Below are 12,320 nucleotides of genomic sequence, written 5' to 3' on the forward strand. Positions count from 1 at the left end.
TGCTCATTTAACTGAAAGAGTGTATTGGAAGTTCACAGTCCAAGTTATTTGTGAGTGGGTTTAAGATAAATAGTCAGTGAACAATATCAGTAAACAGTGAGGGCCAGCTTGGTCTTGTTGATGGAGGTACCAACCATCTCTCTATTGTATTTGACCGACTGGATAAGATAAGTAATGATATGAACACTAGATTTAAATACGCTTAAACTCGACCAGCAAGTTTCTTCGAAGGACATCACAGATACTAAAAAAGATATCAGTAAATTTTCAATAAAATTATCTAATGACATTAAGAAAGCAAATAGACATATTTTGGACAAAAAAAATGAAAACTACTTTGAAAACTCATATCTCTGACTTACAGCGTGCCATAACTGATTTTTCTCAGCACTCCTATCAAAATATAATTAAAATTGATAATATACCCGAATCTCCTAATGTAGATTTAAAATCAAAAATTATATCTCTTGCGAATGTGATTGATTTTAAGCCTAATACTGAGGCTATTGATTAATTTTACCGTGATCGAGTAAGGAGAAATTCTGGACATCTCTCGATATTTCTGAGTTTCGTAAAAAAATCCTAGAAAACAAATTTTCTTATTAAGGCCGAGTTAAACAAAAAGAACTTAAAACAGGAAGCGTTTGGTTTCCGCAATCTCGAATATATGTCAATGAATATCTATCTCCCTTGAGTTATAAGGTTTTTTTAACAAGCAAGATATTTATTAAAAGAAGGTAAGTTGTTCAGAGTGTGGACCAGTTGAGCATTTACGTTAGTTGAGCGCATACAACTGAAATTCTTACAATGACTGTTACATTTACCGCGCAATATCTTCTTCTTCTTAAATGGCGCTACAACTCATGAAGAGTCTTGGCCTCCTCAATACGTGCCCGCCAGGCGTCTCTGTCCTGCGCAGCCGCCCTCCAGTTACGGAATCCAAGCAACGCCAAAGCATCTCTGCCACACAGTCCTGCCATCGCGTTCTTGGTCTGCCTACCCTCCTGGGACCTTGTACGCTACCATCCATAATTTTTTTGGATATTTCTTCATCCCCCATTCTTGCCACGTGCCCTGCCCATCGCAGTCTTCCGAGTTTTACAATTTTGACGATATCCGGCTCCTCGAACAAAGCATATACCTCCCGGTTTTTCCTGATCCTCCAGTTCTGTCCATCACGTACAGGGCCATAAATTCTACGGAGAACCTTCCGCTCGAATACCGCCAAGGACTTCTCATCTACTTTTGACATGGTCCATGCTTCGGAGCCGTACATAAGCACTGGCCGGATCAACGTCTTATACATTTGAATTTTCGTGCTGCGGGAGATAAGCTTGCTATTAATGTACTTTACTAGGCCAAAATAGCACCTATTTGCGGCCATAATTCTTCTTTTAACTTCCAGGCTCTCTTGATTTTCACTACTAACTAGGGATCCTAGATAGCCAAACTCATTAACCGTCTCGAATTTGTAATGCGCAATCATCAGCTGCTGTTCCTGGTTGGTAGAGCTATATCCTGTGCGCATATATTTGGTCTTTCCTTCATTAACTACCAAGCCTAACCTTCTGACTGCCATTTCTAGCACCAGGAAAGCTTCTTTCATGGCATTCATCGATCTTGCTACAATATCGATATCGTCATCGTATGCAAGCAGCTGGACAGTCTTATTTAGTAGCGTAACCGCGCAATATACCCAACAGTTATTCAACAGCCTTGAAGCCGAATGCCCGTAGATCAAAACTAAGATTTTTAATAAAACTATAAAATTATGACTGAAGCTTTTATGGATGGAAAACAGTTCACTTTTGAAGACATGCTACAGGAGACTTGTGAGCTTGTCAGATAACCAATCATCCCTTGTAACTGGGTGGTTTTCATTGGGAGATATGCTTTACTCTATAGAGGCGCAGTATGTCTGGGAGCTGTAGAATGCTGAAATTCTATTTGGTAACCTAAAAAACCTCAACTCAAAATTTTATAACAACAAGAACGAAATTGTTAAATAGGTATATAAGCTCCAATAGCTCTGAGGTACACACTAATTTATTCGATATTGACAACAAAGAAAAATTAAACAGTTTATTTTATTTCATTTCTGGAGCACTAGATGAGAGATATAAATTTGTAAGGATAATATTTAACAGCTACAATATAAGGAAATTCCTCCGCCGAATATGTAGTCTCAAATAATTGCACTCCTATCTTTAACAGACTTAAGTTATTATTTTTTTTTAATATTTCACTTGTCATTAATTTTCTTTGTTTTTAAGTAGTAATTGTACGAGGGTATATTTTTTTTATCTTACTTTTATTTTTTAATTATTTTTCGCAAGTTTGGAAGTAAATGGTAGTGCTTATATCTTCTCATAAATGATATTACTAGCAGAGGCCAAACTCTTGCTATAGAAATGTATATTTTCTTATAAGCAATAATACAAATAAATAAATAATTAAACGTGTAAAGAACCTATCTGACGCTATCAATTCTCAGTAAACAAAATTCAAAGTTCAATACAATTAATTTAATACCAGCATATTAATGAATTTGGCTTTACTACAGATATCTTTAGCAGAGCTAGATTATTAGATCCTCGAAAATGAACATAGCACTAAAAAAATAAAGCAAAGTGTAGGATATATTAAGTAGAATGATAGGAAATTAATATATTCTGTAGCAGAGCTAGAGTATACTTATTAGGTCGCTCAAATTTGGAGAAAGAACTTCCGAAACGAAGGATAAGTGGGAAACCAGGATGAATGTCCAACAATATTTTTGCTCTCAGCACCGATAACTATGGCAGAGCTAGAATATAATTATTCTTAAAAAATAAAAGAAAATGTGGAATATATTAGGCAGAATGACTAGGAAATTAGTTTATTGTCTCTCTCACCACCAAAATCTATGGTTGAGAAGAATAGGTCGTTCACATTGGGAGGAAGTACTTCAAAAACGAAGCAAAAAGTAACGAATATCAGCAGATTTTTTCTAATTGTAATACCTTCTGTTTATCTAGGTTTAAAAATGGACAAGAATTGCCAATGGGCGACAAGTACAAGATACTGTATGAAGACGATGAAACTCTAGCCCTCGTTGTAAAAAATATCAGTCTAGAAGATATCGGCTCATATACTGTTGTTGCCAGCAACGTGTCTGGTAAAGCTTCAGAAGAGATAACATTAGATGTCAAAGGTAATTATTACTTTCAAATGTAACAACAAGGCACAGAATTCATTGTCTAGTATGAACATCTATTCAACGAAACATAAATATTAGATTCCAGACCTGTATGCTTCTTTATTCTTCGCATCTAGAGTGAGTATCTTAAATACGAGCCCCCCCACGTATAAAAAAATTATATGCTAAGCCGGCTGTTAGCTTTAATTACCTGGAAGCATTGAAGAACAAAAATGAAATCACTGATGAGATAAAGGCAACGTTAGCTGCCGGGAATCGGTGTGCCTTTGCTCTGCACAAGGTTCTCCGGACGCGGATCTTTCCAGAAGAACTTCATCTTGGGTATTTAAGACTAATTGTCTTAATTACCCGAAGTCACCACGGGTTAATTACCCGTGGTGACTTCGGCGAGCGAAATTTGGGTTTCAACGCAGGAAACTAGAGAATCCATTTGCTACATGGAACATGGCATATACGAACAAGTTTCTAAAAATTAATTACGGTTGTAAATTTGGTCTCCACACAAGGGGCAGACTTCGAAGGCTGTGCCATGAAAGAAAAATACCCCAAGATAAGACTTCTAGAGGAAAAGACAGGGTTGGCTACATATAAGCCAATTTGTAATATTTGCTAAAATTTTTTTTTCTAATTTTAAATTAATTATAATTATTTATTATTAAGTTAATTATAATATTTTTGATTAAAGCTGCCCCAAGTTTCACCAAGAAATTAATGGATGTGCATGCGATATCTGGGCAAGAAATCAGACTGAATGTACAGATTGATGCAAATCCCAAACCCATGGTCGCTTGGTAAGTTGTGTAGTTCTTTTGAAGTTAATATTGGCTTATCCAGAGTATAATATCGGTTTTTAATTTTTTTTTTTAATGTCGAACACTCCATGAAGGCTCCGCATGCCTGTATGCCCTAATCGTATTTTATAAAGCTTGGGCAAAATTTGTACGCATTCATTTCTTTAACACCATTTATTTCACTATATTTATAATTTGAATGTATCGTCTACACACTTTTCTTAAAAGCTTCAATTTAATCTGAACTCCAAGTTATTAAGAATTTTGCCGTCGTATATTTAAGAGCTGCAATAATGTCAAACAGTCATCCTCCATTAAACAAAGAAAAGATATAGGCGCAATTACACTTACAATTTCGAAACCCCACTCAAGACAATAATCTAAGAAGAGTTAAGAAACTCTCCTGAAAATATCAGCCCAATGCAGCCGGCGGATTCTTGTCAAAATCCGTTCTTGCAAACTTAACAACTTGAGAAGATAGAAAGTTTTTCTTTATTTTAACGAAATATGTATCCCAATATTCGAGGTGTACTGTGTTCTATAATCTGTATTGTATTCTGTTTAGTGTTAAAATTGAATTGAGTTACCTTTCCACACACATACCTTAAATGAAAAACTTTAAATAAAAAAACGAGCTTTTATAACATAAACTGTTTCCGATCTCAAAAATTTGAAATATGCAAAGAAATCTTTTGTGCGGAAAATTAATAGGTTAAAAATACTGTTGGCTGAAGAGTATAGGATCGTAATGCCTTCATTAATTTTGTATTTGTAACTTAGTTTATTATTTAGAGTACTGGACTCGTTATGGTTTTGTTTTTTTTGGCCACGTAAAGAACGATTAAGTAAAATAATTGCTCATGAATCCTGTTAATGTAATTATTATGATATTAAAAACAATAGAAGAGCTAAATAATTTTAATATAGATTAGTTTACGAGTAGTTGGAATATGGGGCGGATGTGTTGCCAGGCACGCAGAGAAAAGAGTAGGCACATTGTCCCGACTCGTAGCTCTAGTTGGCGAAAATTCCCTTTTCCAAAAGCTCTAAGGTTTTTCTCGCCAGCCTTTCTTGCGCATTTATTTTTTCTGCTCGTATTGCAATCAAGCAGGATATAAGAACCAGATTCCATTTCCTCCTTCTCCTTACAATTTTTACAGGGGGCTGAGTGGAATAGTCCACTCTGTAGAATTGTTTTCTGAACCTCCCTGTATTCCCTATGTAAATGTACAAGGCCAGACTGGGAACCATGCCAGTTACCAGCAGATCCACTTGGAAGTGGGCCATTTGTCTAGAGCAAAGACCAGTGGGTAAGACTTATACGTCGCTTTCTGTCACTAAGATTACTTTTAAGCTCATAAAATATACGATAAGAGTCCTATATTTCTGTATTGGAACAAAATTCTGGAGTAGCTACTGCTTAAGATGTGTCATCAATGGTATTAATCTTTATTTTTCACTGTTACAGGTATAAAGATGGCAAACAAATATTAGATTCTGAACATATAAAATTAATAGAAGAAGGTAATTCTTACACATTACTAATACAAAACAGTCAACTATCCGATGTTGGATCGTATTCTATTGTGTGTAAGAACAATATCAGTCAGTGTTCAGAATTTTGTAAAGTAGACATCGAAGGTGCACCCATATTTACAAGAAATCTAATTAAGAAAGTTGAGACTGAAGAAGGCGATAGTTTGACATTTTTAGTTAAAGTTCATGGCAACCCGATGCCCAGTGTGCAATGGTAGGTTTCTTCATAACTTATAAAAATTTAATTATCTGTAAGAAATGAAATATTTATCCTCTAGTAATGGTCTACATAGTATATAAAAAAATGACAGTTTTTCAAATTAAAGATAAGGTGATCTCTTCTAATACCACATCATCTTTAGACAGTTTAGTGGGTTTCTAAAAACATTAGTTCCTCATCATCACACAGTGAAATTTAATTATGTGCCTTCATAAAGATTTCCTTAATCACAGTTCAGTCAGGTGTTTGGTCCAGAAATTTATTCCAGGTGGTACGATGTTAAAAAAATGACAGTTTTAAGAAGGCTTTCATCGGACCAAACGAGTTGTTCAGTCGAGTCGAAACCAACCCCCCAAGTACTAATTTCAGGCATCACTGAAATTAGGAATTAGATGATAATTAATACCTTAACTATAATAGTTTTTATATAATATAAATCTATATATTATCTCTGATATCCACAATGAATTAACGCTATTAGACAAAAGCTGACTTCCTTTTAAGGAACAAACAGGATATGATTAACACATGGTTTGAATGGACAATTTTTGATAATATTATTGATTATATCTGTTATTGCCTGCTCATTTACCTTTCGCATGCATTAAACCCTAGCGAATGTCCGATTTTTATCAATTTTCCGAAAGATTGGTTCATTAAGTTTTCAATAATATGTTGACACTTCCATAATTTCTGTGCATTAAATTCATAAAAATGTCATACTATGAACTACTGCCAAGGGAAGAAGAAAACTGAGAATTAAGGGAAGAAAAGAACACCTTTGAAACAAAAATTAACGTCCTGGGGGAAAGCTTCTCAGAGAGATCCTTGCCGAGACTGATAAATGTCCCGAAAAAAAGCATACGATTTCAAACCCTTTTATAATGGAACTAAACCAAATTAGAAGAAGCTTTGTCTTTTAAGAAGCTTTAAGGAAATCAATTATCCTAAAAAAACTAATGGAAGATAATTCAAGACTTGCTGCAATAAAAGAAGTAAGCATTACTTAATGTATGTATATATAAGGATTCAAGATTGGCGAGGAATCGGTCAAATAAAAAACAACTCGTCTTTTTGTCAACGTTTCTGTAACTCAACCAACCCGCACAGCCAAGCCCTGAAGAGGACAATATATTTGTCGAAACGTTGGCAAAAAGACGAGTTGTTTTTTATTTTACCGATTCCTCGCTAATCTTGAATCCTTAGTTTAATAATTTACGGTCACGAAGCCTAAATATTCGTATGTATATCCTTAAATCAAAACTACGTTTACTAAAGCTCTGCCACCGTCATGTAACACAAATTTTAATAATAAAATTTCCTTTACTGGAACAAGCTCCTGATCTTGGTTCAAGATAGAATTAACACCATAGTTAAATAAATATCTTACGCTCCTTTAGTTTAGCGTAGGATGATACATAAAGTAATAGTGAAAAACCTGTACAGTCTTCTTTAACCCCGATAGAAAAGTAAGATGAATTATCTGTAACAATGAATTAATGATGGATACTTTACGATAAAATCTTAGCTTTCCTTTCTTAATAATTTATTCAAATGCGCTGTTAGTGAATTTCAGATTTGGCATTATTTTGTTTTTAATTTTTTGCCACAGGTTCTACAAGGGCAAACCAGTGCCGTCAGATGCTCGAAAGAAGATCACCAGTGATCATGACACCCACTCTCTCACCATCAACGCAATCAATCGAGAAGATGCCGGAGAGTACAGCTGTAAACTACTGAACGTACACGGAACAAACACTGACCACGGTCGGCTGTACGTGAAGACTGCCCCTCAGTTTGCTAAAGGTATGGGTCATGTTATGGCCCAAGAAGGTGATACAAATGTAGGCTTCACCGTGGAAATTGATTCATTTCCCAAAGGAAAAGTTCGTTGGTAAGTTTTTTTCTTTCCCTTATGCCTTCGTAAGGGGAAGTTTTGTATTCGGGCTGATTTACAAATTTGAGTTTAACGACAGATTCACATTTTGGTGTTTTCTAGTATAAAAATGTGATTCATAAAAAAAAAAAAAAATCGATAGTTCAAATTAGATAGTTCGTTTTGGTGTCAACAGTAGCCACTTTAGAAAATCCTGAAATAGCTTTACCGTGGGAAATAGTGAAAGAGGGCATAAATTTTTCGCACAGTATTCTTTTTTCTTTCGCACACATTAGCTCTTATATTTATCATTAAATTCTAAATGCAACACTTTATCACCATCATTGTTTGATTTTCTGAATGTCATAAGCTGCTTAAAATAATCAATTCTCATCTTATTACAAACTTTATCAAACCAAGTTTCTCTCCAAATCGTTGGGAAAACTAAAAATTTCGTTACCTACAGCTAGACTATTAATTATATCAGACAGATAAAATACTTGCTCCTCCATGCCATTGCTTTCAAAGTTACAAATTTTAAATAAAAGTCTAATTTCTTTTTGGTACTCAAGAAGATTCTGTTTGGACCAATTCAGTTTTGGCAGCAGGGGCAAAATGTTAAATTGATAATAAGAACATTCAAGAACTACAAAAGAAGTAATTAATGGCATGTGGTCAGAAAAAATTTGCTCATCAATTCTAAAATTATCAACAAATGGAATACATTCATTACTGCCACAAGTATAATCCAGGACAGAAGCCCCGGCCGCACCAACGAAAGTAAACTCTCCGATTAAGTCTTGCCCGGTCCTACTATTAAGTAACATAAGCCCGAAATTATCAAGGAAGTCAAATAATTTTCTACCGTTGAAATTGAAAACACTATCTTTGGAACATCTACTCGTAGACAGAATCTTAGAGTTTAAATCAAAACAATGTTTTGAAATCATTTGCAGGTTTCCGATTCGAGCGTTGAAATCTCCAACTAAGCACGTATTAATGGAATAATTTTCAGAAGGTACAGAAGTACATACATACAATAAAGGGTCTAGACCGAAAACATAATTATTAAGACTTACAATTTTGTTCTCTTTATGATTAAAACACAGACTAACTTGTTCTTCTATAATTAAGACACCGATTGACGCTGGCACCTTACTTGGGAATGACATACACTTTTAGTTCTTTTTATAATTAATACCCAGGCTGACACTTTGGAAAATTGCTGGCATGGACCTTGGTTGGTGAGTCCTGACCACGTGGAAAACAGACGCACCACCCCTTAGCCGAGGCGAGGCTATGTAGAACCCCTCTCCTTCTCTTCCATAGTCCTGCCAACTGTCAGGCGTGGACGACTCACCAGCAAGAGGGCGGAACGTCTTTAAATTTAAACTTATTCGGGAATAGAACATAGATAATAAAATGATATAAATTGGGAGAGCAGACTGAAAATAATATTTGACTAATAATTCTAATATTAAAAGCGGGAATCTGAAGGGGTAGGGGACGCCACCAACACTCAGAAATACCAAAAGATTTAAACAGTAAAATATTCTTATATTTACAATTAATGCAATAGTACAAAAACACAAGAAGAGTTTGGTCTAAACCAAAAAAGAATAATTAATAGACTTACAGATTTGCCCGTACACAATCAGACTCAGAGTTCCACTAACATGTGCTTGTCCTTACATTACAATTATGTTCCCTTTACAAATTAAAACACAGATTAATTCTTACATACTTACACTGGCTTTGGACTTAGCCTCGAATGAAACTATTCATTACCTTCGCAATGAAAACACTGGCGGATGCCAAGATAAAAGCAGTTGACTTTAGAAGCGTTAAGCTGCGGAGACCTCAATGGCTGATTCTTTTTGTTGTTTTATAATAAACACAGACTGACACAATTGACACGACATGGGAATTACACAGGAAGACAATGGCCATTAAATAAGTATTATACACTCTAATATTGGACTCTTGGCTGGGAGAGATACGCCGGCGTTGGCGGGGGTACATGACTGGTCTGACGCTGGACAGGGGATCGTAATGGCTAACACGAAGCTTGGGTAGAACATCTTCCCTTCTCTTCTGCAGTTCTACCAACTGTTTAGGTGGAGACGACTGGCAGGCAGGATGGCGCGAATAACTTCAAATTCAAACTTCATACGGGAATCGTTCACACTTCAATAAGGTTTTGGACCAAATAGTTCACCTACATTACACAATTAAATTTTTAACTTTTTTTAAACGATTTTTTCGAAAACCGACTCAAAATGATTCCTTTTAACCTAGTATACTACGTACTCGTTATAACTTTTGTTAAAAACTTCTTCCCTTGACTTATTTTGGCTTCTTTCTAAGGTGCTCTTTCAGAAATTTAGGCTGTTTTGTTATCTAGACCATAGTGATAAAATTGTTTTAAAAATTTGGATTGTGGAAATATGAATCACATGGATGATCTTTTCTTTTTTTTTATTTTGATAAAATTCTACTTAGACCTATTTCTGATGTTTGAAATCTTTTCATCAAACTGATTTTAAGAGGAGTTCCGGAAAGATGAGATTTATGCATCCAAAATCAAATTTTTATTGTAGTGTACTTGCATGGGAGCTAACATAATATGTATTATTTAGTTAAATTTCAAAGTTTATAGCATAGCACAAGTTAGAACCTAGAATGGATTAAAGAAAGTCGTATGATTGCTCACACCAGAATTTAATGTTTCAAGGTTTCACAATGAAACAGAACTTAAAGAAGACAAAGATTATACAGTCCGTGAAGTTGACGATAGCTACACTTTGGTCATTAAAGAGGTTTCCAGGACCTCAGCTGGTAAATATAGATGTGTCATTGAGAATCAATATGGAAGCAATGAATCTAGTGCAGATCTTACAGTACTTTGTAAGTAGTTGTGTATTTTATTTTTACTTTTAGATGTAACGTATGAGCCTTGTTATTGTCACTTAATAATATAACTAAGTTCATATTTTGGACAGATATACAATGACTACAAATATAAATGTATTTACTTCTTTGTGTGAAAAGTAGGGCAATCGTTAGGTTTCACCAGTATCAGTTTGGTTTTTGATGTCAAATTATTCTTCAAAATTCTGATCATACTTTTAATTTTATATTTAGGCAAACCAGTTTTCTGCAAGCCATTGAGCGAAATGATGAAGGTGAACGAAGGAGAAACCCTGAGCTTAAAAATTGAGGTTGATGGAACACCACAGCCACAAGTAAAATGGTAATAATATAATGTGCGAGAAATTTGTTCAGAAACAGAGCGATATGTCGTTTCTATGCAATTATTGTATTTATTTACTTCGTATTTTCGAATTGATTTAGGGATTGATTCATATTTCTAATCAAATTAAAAAATAAATCTTTAATACAGCCTGTTAATTTAAGTCGATAATAAATATTTGTTTTAAGATCTTAATTAATGTTTGAATCTAGAATACAGGCTCTGTAGACTTACAAAACTACTTGCTTATTGGAAACGTGGGTCGATTATTACTGATTCCTTTTTATCAGGTCAGAAATTGTTACCTCCATCTTTGTCTGTACGTACCTTTCAAGTCGTTGATTGTGAAGTTAAAATGCAAAACTACCCCGGGCCCTGAATAGTCCAGTAAATGTGGTTCTCTACTTTTAAGAAGCTGATTTTTTTGCAATGCAGAGATCTTGATTGACTGTGGCGGAAAATTAACGATTTGGCGGAGGGCTTTTGATTGAAAGGACTGAATGCTTGTGGGGTGCGCTTAATTTAGATTTAAGTCCGAACATGCGTCTTAGTTGTCCGTACCTTTTTTTAGTCTTTCGAGTCTATTGTGTGGGTTCCATGTAAATCTACTGTCCAAGTAGATTCCCAGGTAACGTACACCTTTCTATTACTTTTCTTGAGAGAGAAATGTTGGATAAGATATTTGACCTCGGAGGGATGGAAGGGCTAAGAGGAAAAGGGACGTCTAGAAATTCTAGTATGTTATTAGAAGGCTTGCAAGGAAGAAGGGGGGCCGTGAAGGCATCTAGAGGGGATTTACAAACAGGATAGTCTTTTTCTTGTCAGATCTTGCCCACGACCCATCAGTATGGCTTAGAGGAGGGGAAGCAATGGTGTTTTAGAAACTTTTTTGTAGCTCTCCAAAGTTTGTTATCGTATGTGGAGAGGGATTCAAGGAAGTTAGTATATTGTAAGGAATGATAATTTGATAATTCAACTTGAAGTGTACGAATGAGGTGTGAGCGTGGGGCGGGTATGAGCTAGCGCTCGGGGACCGCCTCTAAAAAAATAATTTAAAAAAAGATACGGGTGAGCTCCTTGAAAATTTTTTTGTCGGATAGGTGACGGGTTCGTTGCCAGCGTGATCAAGCTTTATGTTTTGAAGCCAGCGGTCTTCGGATATTGTTTTGAATTTAATTTCAATATTAAATTCCTTTAAATATTGGGTTTTTTGCTCCAAACGTGTAAAGAATATGATCATAAAAATGCCTTTATTATACATTTTTACATAATTAAATAAAATAAAACCTCATAAGTGCAATATATTAGAGATAAGTACACTCATAAGTACACTTTCAGATACATTTATTATAAACAAAAATCAAAACTTAGTTTTTATGCGAAAAGTGTGGGGTCTCCTCTTCAGCAAATTTTTAGCTAAATTCAGTAACAAGCTGTAACTTAAA

At 35.0% G+C, this 12,320-nt stretch overlaps 1 protein-coding gene across 9 annotated transcripts in view; it reads left to right on the forward strand.

Moving 5' to 3' along the window:
- The window catches only part of Obsc (Obscurin), a 226,868-nt gene that overhangs the window by 138,908 nt on the left and 75,640 nt on the right, over nt 1–12,320 (forward strand). For all 9 annotated transcript variants that reach the window (XM_074138259.1, XM_074138258.1, XM_074138266.1 and 6 more), the window contains 6 exons: nt 3,018–3,193; nt 3,885–3,990; nt 5,459–5,740; nt 7,359–7,640; nt 10,357–10,529; nt 10,767–10,875. In XM_074138259.1, the coding sequence (XP_073994360.1) occupies nt 3,018–3,193; nt 3,885–3,990; nt 5,459–5,740; nt 7,359–7,640; nt 10,357–10,529; nt 10,767–10,875 (1,128 nt within the window). The remainder of the gene's footprint in view (nt 1–3,017; nt 3,194–3,884; nt 3,991–5,458; nt 5,741–7,358; nt 7,641–10,356; nt 10,530–10,766; nt 10,876–12,320) is intronic.

Source organism: Rhodnius prolixus, unplaced genomic scaffold (genome assembly GCF_049639745.1).
Source record: "Rhodnius prolixus isolate KJV_2025 unplaced genomic scaffold, Rpr scaffold_11, whole genome shotgun sequence".
Classification (NCBI taxonomy): domain Eukaryota; kingdom Metazoa; phylum Arthropoda; class Insecta; order Hemiptera; family Reduviidae; genus Rhodnius; species Rhodnius prolixus.